Below are 18,960 nucleotides of genomic sequence, written 5' to 3'. Positions count from 1 at the left end.
TTTGAGAAGGAGAAGGTGTGAGAAATATAAGGCGTGTTTGTAAAGCCTCTTGCTTTGTGTCGGTAGCGAAGTGGTTAGAGTGCCCGGCACTCATTGCCGCGCACCGAGAGGTCGGGGGTTTGGCTCCCACGTAATGCGCGTCACCCAAACTCATAATCAAAAGCTTCCTTTGGTATCTATTCGTGTGCATTGTAGCGGCATCATTTCTGGGAAGCAAAGGACGTCAGTGAACCGTTGGTGGACCCCACTTTGAAACACCTTCGTGTTAAAAAAAACGCCGGGCAATATCGTACGTGTGTTGTCCGTGCATTTGCATTTGCATTTAAGATATGCATTTAAGATCGATCAGGCGTTTCGACACGATACCAGTTGGAAAAATCAACATTAGATGCAGAAATTGGGACAGGGCGCGGATAGAGATTTACTGTGGATTCAGAAGAATGCATTTAACAGGGGATAACAGAAACAAAGTTAGAATCTGAACAAATGGATGGCATACGGATGACAGGGCCGAAAGCCAAGACATTGATCGGGCACTCCCGCAGAGTGCTGGAGAGTAGGCTTGCGTCAGATGGGATTGCAGCATTTTTTCCACGAGTCTAGATTCGAAGGCTTCTCTTAAGCATGTGGAGCTAACTTGAGAAGTACTGTACACTTGGTTGGAGCAGAGCAGAGCAACCGTATGAGCACGGCAGACAGACATTGTTGTTGCAGATGCTACTACAGCAAGATGTATCAGAAACTCGCGCCTCACAGAATTTCACGCTATAATGAAGCAGCGGTGAAGCCGTAGCCTAATGTTTCGGACGAGAATTTTAGTAACGAAACTGCAGGAGTACCGAACGTACCGTTTGCGCAAGCCTCTGATTATACGATGGCGATTACGCATTCGAATCGCCAGGCTTTCTGAGTAACCATTGTGATAAAACAAATATCAACGCGGCCTAAATAGACGAGCGATATAGTATAAAAAGAAGTTTGCCCAAGTAATTAGGGAGAAAGATTTACCGCTTGTAAAACAAAGGCATTGTTTCTTATGTGCACTTTGGGTACTACGGACACGATAGATTTTGTACCGTCGGCTCTCCTTCACTATTTCAAAATGCTAACGCGGCAATATGGACACATGTTTGCGATTTCAGCATATATGGCAGGTGTCATTTTACGGAAGTAACTTGCGCTGTCCAATCTTCCACAAGTTATATCGAAGACGTCCCCGACTTGTGTAAGAAAGCCAACGGAACCATCTCTGAGTCTGATAAGATCCGGAACAGTACGAAAGGCAACGACGACGATGCCTTCACCATGCTGCTCGCCAAAAACCCTGGCAGAGTGGCCGAGGTCACAACGCTGTGCCAGAGCTACGAGGAGCTCCGCCGGCAGCGTTCAATGACCCGTCGCTCTGCATCAGGCGATGCAGAGCTTGCTGGCTTGGCGGCGATATGTGACCAGGCCGCGTTGCTGTCAGAAGTCAAGTCATTTGTGCGCGCGCAAATTGCACGCCAGTTCTCTCTTCTGGACAGTGCCCACCCGCCGCACGTTCGACAGTTGTCGACCGCCTATCTTCCTCCCCTCCGCCGAGCAGCGAATTGCGGAGGTCATGCCTAGGTACCACTTTGCCGCTTACTCTGAAAAGTGATGACGCCCCTTTCTGGGACGTCCCTCCGTACCGTCAGATAGAACAGTATGCACTACTCCCGTCGTCATTCAGGATGTTCTCTACGACGTCGAGTTCATCATAATTGTAGCATGCTCTCACGACGTCATCCTGGGATGGGATTTTCTCTCCCGCCACGACGGCGTAATTTATGCGCACCAGCCGAAATCGAACTCTCACCATTCTCACATTTGACGCCGGCAGACAGTCCATCGGCATTGAGCATGATCCTCGTCAAAGATGATACAAAAATTCGTCCAAGCTCGTCAATGGCTTTGTCGGTGTACTGCGCCGGTCTCTCCGACATCATTGCACTCCGTTCGCCAACTGACCCGGTCAGCGTTTGCACTAGGAGAGGGTTGCTGGTACCTTTCGCGACTGTTGAAGTCACTCAGGGCAGCACTGCTATTTTTGTTACCAACACATCCCCGTACGTTGTTACGTTGGTTCGAGGGGAATGGCTCGGCAGAGTGGAACCCGTCGTATACGCACAAGTTCTGGACGCACCCGATGACTCGCATTGTACCAGTTCCCGTACCATCAGTGTTGTTTCCTCCTCTGATTCATCGCCCGCTCATGCATTTGGTCCCTCCATTGCTGAGAACCTTACGTCAGTCCAGCGTTCCCAGCTTCTCTACCTGCTGAAAGAATTTAGTTAGTCTTACGATGTCGGGCAAACTTCTCTCGGCCGCACGTCCGCTCTTACGCATCGCATCGACACTGGCGCCCAACCACCCCTGCGGCAACGTCAATATCGCGTGTCTCCCGCAGAACGTCGGGTAATTAATGAGCAAGTTTACGATATTATTCGACGTAATGTAATTCGCAATGCCCATAGACTGTCGCGCCACCGAGCGGAATTCAGGAGCGTCCTCTCGAGGAGGGTTAGTAGACGACAAAATGTCGGCACTATGCAGTCGCTCCCTTGTTCAGCTGTGCTAGCCTAAGTGTTAACGCGTTGGCAAGAAAGGAACACTACGACTTTGCATGTTCCCTGCATCAGTGAACAAACCGGGCCCTCCGTGACACGAGAAATCTGATTCGTTCTTGCGAGACGCGAAGTTTTCGTGAAAATACGTGGCAACTCGCGCTTTCAGTGCTAGCCCACAGTGTACACATACTATCAGCTTCGCGAGGCTTTCTGTAGCCACGTAGGTAAGTTAAATGTTAACGTCTTACATATTCAGTTGAAGCTCACCCTGTTTTACTTGCATATATAATTGTTCAGTCTTTTTTGTAGTGCATGAGTCCCATAACACTGTACGCGGGAGGGAGGTCGCGCGGGCTCGCGATGTGCTCATGTATAACTGAGCGATCTCAAGTTGGCGATACATTAAAATAGGGCCTCTATCCTTTGTCAGCAAAGCGCTGTTACGAATCGTGCGAGCGACGTTTCAATCATTCGAGGACGCGTCTGCTCGACGCCTTTCATGGAGCGAACGCTTTCCATCCACGCCGTCCTTCGCCAGTGTGTTGGGTTTCATAGCCACCGCTGCGCCTCTTGTTTTTGTACGTTTGTTGATAGGTGGCAGCACACTGCAAGCGATTTGCTTGTTGACCGGTCCGAGAGCAAAACGTTCTCCGCGCCCAGACGTCTCTCTAATTGTAAACCTGGTGACGCGGGGTGGTCGAAGTCGTTCGGCGGAGGAAATTCTTCAGATTGCCTTCAGCAGTGATGTTGAAAGAAACCATCTTGACGATGATTTTCCACTGGACGTAGAAGACTGTGAAAGCGCCGAGAGTGACAGCGACGATGAACCACCAGCTGCTACCGAGAGTGACAGCGACGATGAACCACCAGCTGCTAACTCACGAGGAGCGAGTTGCACTTCACGTCCCCTCGTGCGTTAATGTTCTTTCACGCTCGTAAGTCACTTTGATTGTATTTAATGTATAATATCCTTGAGCGGGATCGAAATAAAATCATAGTTCCTCTTGTGCACTGCATGTATCACAATTATTGTGGATATTATGGAGCGCCGCATGCCGCCAACACGCTCGAGCTCGACCAGCGAAGCGAAATGGTTAGAGCGATGGAACGTGCAGTCACGGCCACAATCCACGCCTCTCGGCGAACTTCTTCGACGTTGCGAAAAGTATACGTGTGCATTCTTTTCGATATTCATGTTTCGATCGTGCTGATCGAACCTGCAACATGCGAGTGAAGTACACACGGCTAGAGTATCAGCATGGCTGTGACACAAGCGATATTGAATGGCATGTGACATGCTTCTGTTCCGTTGAAGATGTAACTCCGCGTTTCCGACTGCTGAAGTAATGACTACGGGGTATTATCACAGAACACTTTTATGTTTGCAAGCCATCATCACACGCGGCAGCGATGGCGCTACTCGCTGGCGGTCTACTACTGCGGCAAATCCGTCAGGCAGGCTCGGTACTTACTACCTCGGAGTGCCGTTCAGCTCATACCTCAATTCTAGGACATACAGGTTTATGTAGCACGCACAGGATTTCGCAAAGCATCGTTATGCCCGGTAACGGAGCTGAAATATAACCTTTCACTTCGCGGCAAATAATTAGGTGGCGAGTACTTAGCACTTTCCATGGTTTGGGAAAGTATTTTACTCTCATATCCATTTCAGCGCAGCTCATGACTTCATCCGGTGAAAGTGGCACGGTCCGTACGTCCGCACGTCCTATCTGTTCCTATGCTAACAAACGGGTTGACCCTCCTCCTGGCGCCATCTTGAAAAGCACGGCGCGCCACCTATAGTTCGTGGGCATTGCGAATTTGGCTCTAGGACAGCCCAAGGGCTTCTCCTGTTCTCGGTGCGAAGGACGGTTCTGTGCGGTTCTGTGTGGACTAACGACGCCTCAGCAATATCACCCGCAATCATGCCTATCCACTGCCGTGAATTGACGACGCGATTGACATCTTCCAAGGAGTAGAATACATTTCATCTCTCGATTTGCGCTCGGGGTACTGGGAAGTACCCATGGCTGACGACGCTCGACTGGAGACAGCCTTTGTCACGCCCGTCGGCTGGTCCGAGTTCAACGTCATGCCATTTGGTTTGTGTAATGCGGCCGCGACCTTCGAGCGCATGATGGACACCGTTCTGCGCAACTTGAAATGGCACACGTGCTTGTGTTACCTAGACGGCGTCGTCGTTTTCGCTCATGACTGCTTTACGCATCTCCAACGTCTGCGGCATATTTTGACACGTTTCAGCGATGCCGGCCTCCAACTGAATGTGATGAAGTGCCGATTTGCAGCTCGGCAGCTGGGAATCCTAGCCTACGTCGTGTCCAAGGACGGACTCCTTCACGATCCAGCCGAGCTTCGGGCCGTGGCCGAATTTACCAAACGTACGTCCGTCACAGAACTGCGCAGTTTTGTAAGACTGTGTTCGTACTTCCGACGCTTCATTGGAAACCGCCACCATCATATCGCCGCTGACGAAGCTCCTTGGAAGTTACGGGCCCCTAAATTCGTGTTCCCCAGAGTGCGAGGACGCGTTCGCAAAGCTCACTCGTTTGTTGACGTCACCTTCCATACTTTGCCACTGCGACCCTACGGCTCCAACGAAGGAACACACGGACGCCAGCGGTGTAGGCCTCGGCGTGTCCTTGCACAGGGCAAACCAGGATACCGCGAATATGTCGTGGCATAGACAAGCCGTACGCTTAGTACAGCCGAAACCAATTACACCGTCACGAAAAATAAGTGTCTCGCGGTCATCAGGGCCCTTACAATGTCCCCACCTTCTTTGTACGGTTGCCCATTTGATGTCGTCACCGACCATCATGCACCATGCTGGTCGTCTTCATTGAAGAATCCCTCAGGCCGTCTCATCCGCTGGGCACTTCGCTTACAAGACAACGACATCCGCGTGCTGTACCGCAATGGACTCCAGCATGCTGACGCCGACGCCCTCTCGCGCTCCCGCTTGCCTGACGACAGTGGACCCTGCTCAGTATCTTATTTTGCTGTTTCTTACATTGACGCTCACACCATCGCTACCAAACAGCGCAAGGATAAATGGATCGCCTCGATGATCGATTTGTTTACTGATCCGTCGGCAACACTATCCACTCGCGCGTTACGCCGTCAAGCCCACCATTTAACCAGTCGTGACGACCTACTGCACCGACGCCAGTACAACCCGACGGCCGCCAGTCGCTACTAGTGATACCCCGCAGAATGCGTTCTGAAATATGCGAGTCCTTCTACTCTGATCCACACCTTACCACCTCATTCGACAACGATACTTCTGGCGAGGAATGCACCGCTAGGTGCAGAAGTTCGTTCGCTCCTGCGTCAATTACCAACGCCGAAAACCTTCAATGCACGTGTCGACAGCTGGTCTACAACCATTACCTTGCCCTAACCGGACCGTTTGGGCGTGTCGGCATCGATTTGTACGGACCACTTCCTCTGACGTCGGCTGGTAACAACTTGGCCATCGTCGCTGTTGACCATCTAACACGATACGCCGAAACCGCCACGTCCTCCCAGCGGCTACAGCGCGTGATGTTGCCTTCTTCCTGCTACAACGATTCATATTGCGTCACACTCCTCCCCAGGACTTCGCAGTGATCGAGGCCGTGTCTTGTCGGAAGTCGTCGAAGCCATTCGCAAAGAATGCCGTGCTGTTCACCCCAAAACTACTGCTTACCACCCGCAGACGACTGGTCTGACCGAACGCTTTAACCGCACGCTCGGCGACATGCTCTCAATGCACGCCGCCGCTGATCACCCATTTAGGATGCCATTCTACCCTTCGTTACCTACGCATACAATAACGCCCCTCAGAGCACTACTGGTTTTAGGGGCGTAGCTCCTCTTAGTCTAAACTTGTCACGTCTCCGCTGTCCGGCGTACCTCCCGGCAGCCGGCAGTAAACGGCAGTATCTGTCCGGTGGTGGTGGTGGTGGTGTGCGGCGTGACCACCCCTTACTGCGCATGCGCATACCCTCTCCCCTTCCCCTCTCCCCTTCCCCTCTCTCATAACCAGTCTTAAAAAATCACAGCATATCCACGGAGTGAATGATGATGAGTGGGCGAAGCTGCGGAGGTTCATCGGTAAACCGTGAATCTTCCGTGAATTCTGCCCAGTACATCATCACCGACGTGAGATCGGGCGCGTTTATACTAAAGGTTCGATGAGTTATGACGACTTGCAGCTCACTTTAATTTTACATGTACGCTGTGAATTTTCATTGTTTAGAAAACCATTGCTTTAGAAAACATCTGGCGTCTTTCGTTAAGCAGCTGGCGTCTTTTCGTTTTGCTTTAGAAACATCTGGCGTTCTTCCGTTTTGCTTTTACAAAACATCTGGCGTCTTTCATTGGTTTATTTCATCAATCAACGGCGTTTTGAACAAAATTTTTATTGTTTAATCACGCACAGGAGAAATCTCACCAGGCACTACCTTGGAGGTAAAGAATAGCTGCTAATGGGAATGAGAGACAGAAGAAGTCGGCTTTTAGCTACCGCTGCGAATTTTTTATTGTTCAACAACGCGCAGGAAAAATCTCCCACCGGCACCACCTTTGAGGTCAAAGCGTAAGACTGGTTACGCACTACGACTACGACTACGAGGGACGAACGGGTGCCGCCTTAAGGAGATTCGCCCCTAAAACGGAGGAGGCGTGCACACATGAAGGCTCCCTAAAGACAATGCGCTGCGACAGTACGGGATGTGAGCCCTCTCCTCTCCTACGCTTCCCCCTCTTTCTCCTCTCCTACGGTCCCCCCCCCCTTATATTGCCTCGCGGCGCAGCGGCGCCGACGCAGGCAGCGTCGCGGCAGCGTCTTGATTGAAAAAACCGACCGCTCGCGCTGCACAACCGTTGACTGACCACCCCGTATTTTGACCTCCAAGGTAGTGCGTGTGTGCGATTTCTCCTGTGCGTGATTAAACAATGAAAATTCACAGCGTACATGTAAAATTAAAGTGAGCTGCAAGTCGTCATAACTCTCATCGAACCTTTAGTATAAACGCGCCCGATCTCACGTCGGTGATGATGTACTGGGCAGAAATCACGGAAGATTCACGGTTTACCGATGAATCTCCGCAGCTTCGCCCACTCATCATCATTCACTCCGTGGATATGCTGTGATTTTTTTCACCATTCTTCTTATTGTACGGAAGGCATCCGTCGCATACCACCGACGCGATACTTCCATGCAAGCCGGATCCATCTGAATTAGCCTATTTCTGCCCCAGCAATGCTTGCTGAAGAGTGTCGCGGGCTTACCCAGACATTTACGACGCAGGAACGAGAGCTGCAGAAGAGCATTCGCGATGGCACCACCACTTCTGAGCCCATGTTTCTCCCTGGAGCGCTCGTATGGCTCTCGGTCCCTACCAGTGCAAGTGGCCTCTCTTCAAAACTGCTGCCGAAATACGAAGGCCCCTACCGGGCCGTCGAGCGCACATCTCCGGTCAACGACCTGATTGAACCCATAGAACCATCTGCGGACATGCGCCGTCGAGGGCGCGACATTGCCAACGTGGAGCACCTCAAGACCTACTATGACCCACTCATAGTGACAAGCAGTTAGGTCGCCGGGCGGCTCCCTTTTCGTACCAGGGGGAATTGTAGCGAAGCCTTAGAACTTAGTAATGGGCTGCGCTCTCAAGCGCCTCATAGTGGGTTGCCCTCTTCGGCTTCTCCTGAGAGGGCGCCGCTCGCGCTGAGAGTCCGTGTGTTGCCGTGAATGTCGCCAGTACGTATTGTCGCTGAGTGCTGGCAGATAAATACCTTAACCCATGCTCTACTTTTGCGCGAATACTGGTGGAAATAATGAAGTATTCATTTCAAGCAAGTCCGCTAATACGTTACCGTTGCGCCCAACGACTCCAAAAAAGATTCGCTGAACTTTAGCATTAATTTAATGAAACTCGTCGAAACAAGACACCTTTTTCAACAGAGTAATCTAGAAAGCGCGAAAACATGGGCTGTGATTTCCAATTAAGCCATTGAGGTATTCCTTATTTACATGCTTGTATGAGCACAGCCGACTAAAATGTATGACAGTGATGTGCGTAGTGTCATATGGTGCAAAATAAACTACGGAAATCGGAATCATATTTCCATATTTATTCCTTATTATTATGAATAAATAAAAAAAGTGGCGACGGCTGGAGGCATCAGACTTGCAACTTGCTATACTGTCGCTTCTGTTCAGCGTGAGCCGTGAGCAGCCATGAAATATTGTATCTGAAAGGCAGAACATGATATTATGATGAGAAAACGGAATCGGAGTAAGAACGAGTTCACAAAACCTGCACAATTTACACAGACATATTGACGGCTCAAAACAAAACAACAGATGCAGACAGACATGGTAAGGAACCAAGTTTTTTGCTGTTATCGTGTAAAACACGACTTCCAGATAGTAGCTTTTGTAACACGTCTCTTGGAGACAAATTGCAACCCCAGATGATGCGAGCCTCTTTTAAACGAAAAACGAAATTGCTTTGGGCGCCTTTGCGTGGGTTGCACTCACCTCTTTTCCTTCGTCGTGTCGCCCAACCAAAGGGAATGTTGTACCGACTTCGTCGTAGGCAGGGCGAACGCCGCTGTTGATTGACGAGTGGTGAGGCGCCAGACCATAGCGACGCCTTCGTTTCCCGGAGTGTGGCTGTTAACTGGAGTGAAGAGGCGGGAGAAGTGATCCGGAATTCTGGGAATAACCAACACACATACTGATTATTTGCATTTAAAACCACCCTTTGTTCAACACGCCGTTACTGTACACACATATCAAAGGTGTGTTTCGTTTAGAATAATTTCACAACGAAAACAAATTTTCACGCAAAAGAAGGAGGATATGCTTTCGCAATAGGCACTAACTATGCAAGAATGAAAGCACTTCTTTTCTGAGAAATCACTTCAGAATTTGGTATCAGAATAAGCCTGGCTTTGCGCCGCCATATTCCAACACCCAAGCGCATCCTCCGGTAGTCACGGGCACGTAGTGAGCGGTTACTCACCGTGTGTTTTACAAACGTAATTCATGCTTAAATACTCCGATAAACACATGCGAGTACGAGTGGCCCAACGACACCCAGCGCGCGCAGACATCGCCTACGTCGACATCAGACATGTCATATGCTAGAAAACCGCTCATAGCTCCCACAGTCACGTATACTCACTTGATTCTGTTATAACGTCAGACGACATCGCAAATATAGGCAAACCACGAAAACAGCAAACAGAAACGAGGGACAAGAGTGCACGGCGGCGGCCGCAACAACGCGCGCCGTCGAAAGCCTCGAGCTTTGCACCTTGCCGGCGAGGCGTGTCCAGCTTAAATGACTACTGCGTACGCGCTGGAAACATCATACTATATCTGCATTGTAAACTACCGTCTTTCAGCTAACAAAAAAACTAACAAAAAAACATATATAGCACGTCTAAGTGTTCCGCAAACAGACTTTTTTACAGCGAAAGCTGTTATGAGATCATTTCACCGGCCGTTTTTGGCGTCGTAGTTGTCCGCCGCCGCCGCCGCCGCCGGTGTCCGTAACCAGTATCGCTCGAAATAAGAAAAAAACTAAATAATGTAAAGGCGTTTATTGACGGCGGGATCGACGGCGACGATGCGCAGCGACGACAGTAACGACAGACCGCAGACTCGCAGACTCTCACGAGCAAGAGCACGAGGGGCGTGCTCTCCGAGAAGAGGCGAAGAGAGCGACCCACTAGAAGGCGCTCAAGAGGACGGCCTATTACGGCGTTCCAATGCTTCTTTACAATTACCCCGGGTACGCAAAGGGAGCCGCCCGGCGACCTAACAGCTGGTCACTATGAGCGGGTCATGGTAGGGCTTGAGGCGCTCCACGTTCACAATGTCGCGCCCTCGACGGCGCATGTCCGAAGATGGCTCAATGGGTTCAATCAGGTAGTTGACCGGGGACGCGCGTTCGACGACACGGTAGGGGCCTTCGTATTTGGGCAGCAGTTTGGAAGAGAGGCCAGTTGCAGCGGTCGGGACCGAGAGCCACACGAGCGCTCCAGGGAGGAACGTGGACTCAGAAGTGGTGGTGCCACCGCGAATGCTCTTCTGCCGCTCTTGTTCGTGCGTTGTAAAGGCCTTCGCAAGCTCGCGACATTCTTCAGCAAGTCTGGCTGTGTCCGAAATAGGCGCACATTCAGATAGATCCGGCCTGTAGGGAAGGATGGTGTCGATTGTGTGCGACGGGTGCCTGCCGTACAATAAGAAAAATGGCGAGAAACCAGTAGTGCTCTGAGAGGCGGTATTGTAGGCGTACGTGACGAAGGGCAGGATGACATCCCAATTTGTGTGGTCGGCTGCGACGTACATTGAGAGCATGTCGCCGAGCGTGCGGTTAAAGCGTTCGGTGAGGCCATTCGTCTGCGGGTGGTAAGCAGTAGTTTTGTGGTGAACGACGTTGCACTCTTTGAGAATGGCTTCGACGACTTCCGACAAGAAGACACGGCCTCGATCACTGAGCAGCTCCTGGGGCGGACCGTGACGCAGCATGAATCGGTGGAGCAGGAAGGAGGCCACATCGCGCGCTGTAGCCGCTGGGAGGGCGGCGGTTTCGGCGTATCGCGTTAGATGGTCAACAGCGACGATGGCCCAGCGGTTACCAGCCGAAGTCAGAGGAAGTGGTCCATACAAATCGATGCCCACGCGCCCAAACGGACGGTTAGGGCAAGGTAATGGTTGTAGACCTGCTGGCGACACGTGCGTTGCAGGTTTTCGGCGTTGGCAATCGAGGCAGGAGCGAACGAACTTCTGCACGTAGCGGTACATCCCTCGCCAGAAGTATCGTTGTCGAATGCGGTGGTAAGTTTTGGATACCCCAGAGTGCGCGCATTGCGGGTCAGAGTGGAAGGCCTCGCATATTTCAGAACGCAGACTGCGGGGTATCACTAGTAGCCACTGGCGGCCGTCGGCGTTATAATTGCGTCGGTGCAGTAGGTCGTCACGAATGGCGAAATGGTGGGCTTGGCGACGCAACGCGCGAGTGGATGGTGTTGCCGACGGATCCGTCAGCAAGTCGATCAGCGAGGTGATCCATTTATCCTTGCGCTGTTCGGTAGCAATGGTGTGAACGTCGATTGAAGCAACAGCTATGTGAGATACTGAGCAGGGGGTATTGTCGTCAGGCAAGGGAGAGCGCGAGAGGGCGTCGGCGTCAGCATGCTGGCGTCCGTTGCGGTACAGCACGCGGATGTCGTAGTCTTGCAGTCGAAGTGCCCAGCGGGCGAGACGGCCTGAGGGATCCTTCAGTGACGACAGCCAGCATAGTGCATGATGGTCGGTGACGACATCAAATGGGCGACCATACAAATAAGGTCGAAACTTTGTAAGGGCCCAGATGATCGCCAGGCACTCTTTTTCCGTGACTGTGTAATTGGTCTCGGCTCTGGTAAGCGTACGGCTTGCGTATGCCACGACATATTCGGGGAACCCTGGTTTGCGCTGCGCAAGAACAGCGCCGAGGCCTACACCGCTGGCGTCCGTGTGTACCTCCGTTGGGGCCGTGGGATCGTAGTGGCGTAGTATGGGAGGAGACGTCAACAAACGACGGAGCTTTGCGAACGCGTCGTCACACTCGGACGACCATGAATTTAGGGGTCCGTTACTTCCAAGGAGCTTCGTCAGCGGCGATATGATGGTGGCGAAGTTTCGTATGAAGCGCCGAAAGTACGAACACAGTCCTACGAAACTGCGCAGTTCTTTGACGGACGTAGGTTTGGGAAATTCGGCCACGGCCCGAAGCTTGGCCGGATCGGGAAGGATTCCGTCCTTGGACACGACGTAGCCGAGGATTGTCAGCTGCCGCGCTGCAAATCGGCACTTCTTCAGATTCAGTTGGAGGCCTGCGTTGCGCAAACGCGTCAAAACATGCCGCAGACGTTGGAGATGCGTGGAGAAGTCCGGAGCGAAAACGACGACGTCGTCCAGGTAACACAAGCACGTGTGCCATTTCAAGTTGCGCAGAACGGTGTCCATCATGCGCTCGAAGGTCGCGGGCGCATTACACAGACCAAACGGCATGACGTTAAACTCGTACAAGCCGTCGGGCGTGACAAAGGCTGTCTTCGGTCGAGCGTCATCCGCCATGGGTACTTGCCAGTACCCCGAGCGCAAATCAAGAGATGAAAAGAATTCGGCTCCTTGCAGACTGTCAATCGCGTCATCGATTCGCGGCAGCGGGTAAACATCCTTGCGAGTGATCTTGTTGAGCCGTCGGTAGTCCACACAGAACCGCACGGAACCTTCCTTCTTCGCTACGAGAACAACGGGAGACGCCCATGGGCTGTCCGAGGGCCGAATAACGTCGCGTCGAAGCATGTCGTCGACTTGTTCATTAATGACCCGGCGTTCTGCTGGAGACACGCGATATGGACGTTGCCGCAGTGGTGGTTGGGCGCCAGTGTCGATGCGATGGGTAACAGCGGAAGTGCGGCCGAGAGAAGCTTGCCCGACATCGAAAGAAGAACGAAATTCTTCCAGCAGGCACAGAAGTTGGGAACGCTGGACCGATGTGACGTTGTCAGCAATGGAGGACCTAAACACATCAGCAGGTGACGAATCGGACGTGGAAACAGCACTGAGCGTACGGGAGCTGGCGCAGTGCGTGTCACCCGGTGCGTCTATAACTTGGGCGTCTTCGAGGGGTTCCGCTCTGCCGAGACATTCCCCTCGCACCAACGTAACAATGAACGGGGATGGGTTGGTCACAAAAATATCCGTGTCGCCCTGAGTGATTTCCACGGTCGCAAATGGCACCAGCAAGCCTTTCCTAGTGAAAACGCGGTCACATGGAGAAAGGAGTGCAATGGCGTCGCAGAAACCGGTGCAGTAGACTGACACAGCCGTTGACGAATTTGCAGGAACTGTGATGTCGTCTTTGACGAATACCTTGGTCGCAGCCGATGAACTGTCTGCCGGCGTCAAATCTGAGAATGGTGAAAGCTCTATTTCGGCTGGCGCGCAATGAATGACGGCGTCGTGGCGGGAGAGAAAATCCCATCCCAGGATGACGTCGTGAGAGCATGAGGAAATTATGATGAATTCGACGGCGTACAGAGCGTCCTGAATGATGACACGGGCTGTGCATACCGCCGTCGGGTGAATACATTGGGCGCTGGCTGTACGGAGGGAAAGACCGGAAAGTGGCGTCGTCACTTTTCGTAGCAGGCGGCTTAGTTTAGCGTCCATAACGGATACGGCGGCTCCAGTGTCGATAAGGGCAGATGCGCGAACACCGTCCACAAAAACGTCTATTACGTTCGATGGGCTTCGCTGAGGGCTTTCGCAGTTCGATAGCGTCGCAGCCCTTGCCTCGTGGACTGCGACGACTAGTTTTCCTGGTCGCGTGCGACCGGACGCGGGCGCATCGGCGACAGTGAGCGACGTCGGGGAGACGGCGAGCGCCGAGTAGATGGAGCTTGGCGTGACGTCGGTGAAAGAGGCGTAGGTGGGGCATAAAATGTGCGGTTCGTCTGGCTGGTGGCGGGCGACACGACTTGAGGCGGCTGGACGCGATTGCAATAACGCGCCACGTGGCCGGCGTAACCGCATGCGAAGCATATGGGGCGGTTGTCAGGTGTGCGCCATCGGTTTGCTGGAGCAGGGCCCGCCCATGGCGCAGGACGTGATTGACGGGGTAGCGACTGATATGACTGCATCGTGGGCTGCGGTCGTGGCCTCTGCATTACGTCGGCGTAGGTAGCCGGCACAGCCGCTTCGAAGGACTGATGTCTAGCGGCGGCTTCGGCGTAACTATGTGGGGCTGTCGTAGGTATTACTGGGGACGTCCTTGCGACAACTTGGGCGTAACTCAGTGGTGCAGGAGCGGGATGGTGCTGGTGGTACTCAGGCATGACCTCCGCGATTTCCTGCTCAATCGCTCGACGGAGGGGAGGGAGAAGAGTGGTTGACGGCTGGTGAACGTACTGAGGTTGAGCAAAGTCCAGCAGAGAGAACTGGCGCGCGATTTCCTCGCGCACGAATGACTTCACCTCTGCGAGCAAGGCGGAGTGGTCGGATATGGTCGACAAGCCAGCGAGCTCGGCGTCGCGGGATGGAGAGCGACGGGTCATGGACCGCTGCCGGCGCAGTTCCTCGTAGCTCTGGCAGAGCGTGATGACCTCGGCCACTGTGCTGGGGTTTTTGGCGAGCAGCATCGTGAAGGCATCGTCGTCGATGCCTTTCATAATGTGCCTCATCTTGTCAGATTCCGACATGGTGGCGTCGGCTTTCTTACACATATCGAGGACGTCTTCAATGTAGCTGGTAAAGGTTTCGCCGGCCTGCTGAGCTCGTTCTCGCAAACGCTGTTCGGCCTGCAGCTTACGAACGGCAGGGCGGCCAAACACGTTGATGATGGCGGACTTGAAAGTGGACCACGTCGGGAAATCGGATGTGTGGTTGTTGTACCACATGCCGGCCTCACCCGCGAGGTAGAAAACCAAGTTGCTCAGCTTGCCTGCTTCGTCGCATTTATTGGGGACACTCACCCGTTCGTAAATCGTGAGCCAGTCCTCCACGTCGGTGCCATCCGCGCCGGTGAAGATAGGAGGGTCGCGGATACGGGGGACACCGGGACAAGCGGTCGGGGCAGGAGGCGGCGTTTGCTGAGCGGCGTCTTGCGGCATGGTAGATGGCACGGTACGGGATCGAAGCTCCAGGGGCATCAGATGGAGACCGAAGTTGTGGGGACGGTACAGCACTCTCCACCACTTTGTAAAGGCGTTTATTGACGGTGGGATCGACGGCGACGATGCGCAGCGACGACAGTAACGACAGAGCGCAGACTCGCAGACTCTCACGAGCAAGAGCACGAGGGGCGTGCTCTCCGAGAAGAGGCGAAGAGAGCGACCCACTAGAAGGCGCTCAAGAGGACGGCCTATTACGGCGTTCTAATGCTTCTTTACAATAAGAAAAAAATTCCAGGATGGAACGAGGTTCGAACTGGGTCCTCTGCGTGGGAGCCCAGTATTTAACCTCTGAGCCATGCCGGTGCTTGAAACTGCTTTGCAAAAAGGTCCTATACAGGCTTCATGTCGGGAAGGAACCACATTAGCATATGCACTATAGCGTGGTAGAAGAGTAAAATAAGCACCAATCGTCGCACAACGCGAATTCTGTAACGAGACGTCACACAATGCGAATTGCGCAACGAGTAGTTTGTTGAATGCTTCCAACCCATTACAAAGGGCTCTGCCATAATTCTTCGTCGTTATCAGGCACAGCATCAACAAAGTGCGCATAATAACTTACATGTGTTTAGCAGGTACCACGGCTCCCCGTAGAATGACGAAAAATGGCACAGTGCCTGCTGCCCTACTTCTCAAAAACTACAATGATTTATAGCGTAGTGGGTTCCTCGCAAGTGCACTTGTATTGGTTGCCAAGGAAGCCCATAAGCGCATGATCCATTTCCTCGGGGTCTCAGTAAACTTGCAATGATTTATAGCGTAGTGGGTTCCTCGCAAGTGCACTTGTATTGGTTGCCAAGGAAGCTCATAAGCGCATGATCCATTTCCTCGGGGTCTCAGTAAAATTACAATGATTTATAGCGTAGTGGGTTCCTCGCAAGTGCACTTGTATTGGTTGCCAAGGAAGCCCATAAGCGCATGAGCCATAATTCTTCATCGTCATCAGTCGTCGCGTCAACAAAGTGCACATAATGCCTTACAGACGTGTAGCTGGTGCCTCGCTTCTCCGCAGAATGACGAATAATGTCTCAGTAGGTGCTTCCCAACTTCACAAAAATTGTGATTTATGGCGTAGTGGGTACCATTCTAGTGTACTTCTATTGTAGCGCCAAGAGAGCTTACAACGGGCTCTAGAAACGCCGCTCTTCGAGCTTTCGCTGTGACTGTGCTGCGATTTCAGCGCAGGCCTGGCGTTTTTTCATGTTGCACACTCATTGTCGATGGAAATGTTATTATGCATAGACTACATCGCATCTCAAAACGACATCTTGCACCTTCAGCAGTGCAGACATAATATGCGGTCAGCAAACAATGACTCTCCATAATTCTTTGCATCGCTCATTTTATGGGAGCTTGTACAGCATCGCGCATAACGGTGTCAACTCGTTTATTGACAGTTTTAGTTGGGAATCCACAACAGCCCCGCGGACGCAGAGTGCTGTTGGAAATGGCTGGCAGCCTACTTCGGCAGAGCTGCTGCAGAACCACAGGTAAAGCTGTATAATTAGTAACCACGAAAACAGTACACTCAACGTTGTCCGTGTGCGCAGCCTCATGAAAATTCCGCCCTCCAAGTGTCACTTCGAGCACGGAGCCTGGCGTCACCGCCACCGAAGATGCGCATGTTAACTCGAACACAAAACTACAAGACAGGCAACTGACGATACCCGCGCAACCAACGCAACGCATTCCAAAAGTCCGAGGAGACTGAGAGAGGAGGCCTTCATCACGGAAGCCACTCGAAACGCGCTTCACGAGAGTACAGTGACTCCTTCAGAAATGCTCTTTTTTGTGTCCACCTTCCAAAAGGGGTCAAATGGATACACGAACAGAGTCACGGTGCAGTGACCCTCTTTTGACACTTTTTAATCTTAAAGTGTGATACAAAATGAATTTGCGGCTAGTTGTATAAAACAAGTTTTCAGATATTTTTTTGGCCTTACAGGTACGGCGTTCGTTCCTGATGCTGATAACCTAAGGGGCGCCGAGGAGGTATTGTACCCTGAAGATTCACTCATATCTAGTAATAAAAGCACTACGCAGCCGGTGCTTCCTTCCATGAAACATGAGCTTTTTAATTTCTAAGCTGACTGGATATGTCTCTGCAGATTTGTTTGAAAAGGGTTTACAAATCAAGACACCTATGAACTTTGCAAGTTCTCGTAGCAGCACTCCGCGGCAAAGAGTCATATCAGAAGACTCGCTCCGCAGGCTCAATAATCCTCTACAAGAAGGACGCTGTTAAATCACTGCGCCGAATAAAATGAGTTTTCGAGAAAGTAAAGAACATAAGCTGTCCGATGTAAGAAGCACAGCTGGTCGATTGTAGCTGGAGGTTAACAATCGCAATGTCATATCGTACAAGGCAAGGGAATTCATAAAATCACGTGGATATCAAGAAACAGTTCACGGGGAAATAGGCACAAAATAATATTTATTCATGTGATGTTGTCGAAGAGCGTTTTCTTGCACGCAATTCATTTTGCTATGCGTGCGAGAATAAAATGTTTCAGTGGCTGAAGTCTCTAATTTTCCGTAACCGCGAAAAGCACCGAATGACACATAGCCGCTAGGAGCTGTCAGTGGACGCCTACCGATACTACGACAACAGAGGCTAGACTAAGGCAGCTTCTGTGTAAAAAGTAAACTTCTTATACATCTGCGTAAAGTAATCCCCTCTTGCTTCTAGGACTAAGCACAATATCAAGTTTGCTTGAGTTCTCTGAGTTGCGAAATTGTAGCCGCACGCAACGAGAAATAGCTACGTACTGAGTACACAGACGGGTACTACTGAAGAAGAAAGACGAGGGTCCGCCCAGATGATTGAAGCGCGGCAGCCGATTACCTCCGTCACGAAAGAAATCGTCCTCCTGATGTTCTCGGCGACGTTGTCCGCCGGCAGGATCACTGACCGTCTGCCTTGCGGCGTAAGTGTAGAGTGCGCCCCCTTTGTTGCAGACTTCCGTGCATCGACATTTGACGTGGAAATAGCGCTGCATTTGAAAATCGTAGTCTATATAGGCGCCTAACATTCCGAATTATTGTCAACATCTGAGGTAGGCACACATAGAGACAAAACATGCATAACTAATGAGAGAAAATAATTGACATAATGTGTCACAGAAGCTTAAAAAAGTTGTGCACACGTAAACACCATTTTCTGTCACAGCTTTGCTGTAGAAAAAAATATAGCCATTACCTTTTTGTTGTCTCTATATTTTAACTTGAAGGTTGGCTTTATTTTATGTGTATCAAGCAATGGAACCTATATTTGCGGCTAAAAAGTGCTGTTAGGCATAATGCTAACAACGCTAAATGCGCAGTCAGAACATACATATAAGGTTCTTCTACACTGCCTATGTTCCAATTGATATTTTACGTGTCGCTGATAGCTTAGAAAGGTCGTGACTTCGACAGCTTGTAACAGTTCAGGCAGGAATGCGATCAGCACTCTTGAATAATCCGTTCTTTGACCGAGTAAGCAACCAACTCCCCTCTTATTCTTGTTTTCTCTTTAGAGCCGAGATCGCCCATCTGGCGTAGCCGCTGTCAATGTGGAAGAGAGTAGAAAGTCTTTCAACTGCCACGGGCGTTGTTATGCCTCTTTCCATGGATTCAAACCACC

The 18,960-nt window shown here is 51.5% G+C and overlaps 1 protein-coding gene across 1 annotated transcript in view; it reads left to right on the top strand.

Moving 5' to 3' along the window:
* LOC119400825 (uncharacterized) overlaps nucleotides 1-18,960 on the top strand; it is a 44,158-nt gene that overhangs the window by 4,489 nt on the left and 20,709 nt on the right. The window contains exon 4 of the mRNA XM_037667754.2: nucleotides 17,281-17,327. Within this exon, the coding sequence (XP_037523682.1) occupies nucleotides 17,281-17,327 (47 nt within the window). The remainder of the gene's footprint in view (nucleotides 1-17,280; nucleotides 17,328-18,960) is intronic.

This window comes from Rhipicephalus sanguineus, chromosome 7 (genome assembly GCF_013339695.2).
Source record: "Rhipicephalus sanguineus isolate Rsan-2018 chromosome 7, BIME_Rsan_1.4, whole genome shotgun sequence".
In the NCBI taxonomy this organism is placed as follows: Eukaryota; Metazoa; Arthropoda; class Arachnida; order Ixodida; family Ixodidae; genus Rhipicephalus; species Rhipicephalus sanguineus.
Note: the sequence above shows the minus strand (reverse complement) of the source record. Positions and strands in the feature narration are given on the sequence as shown.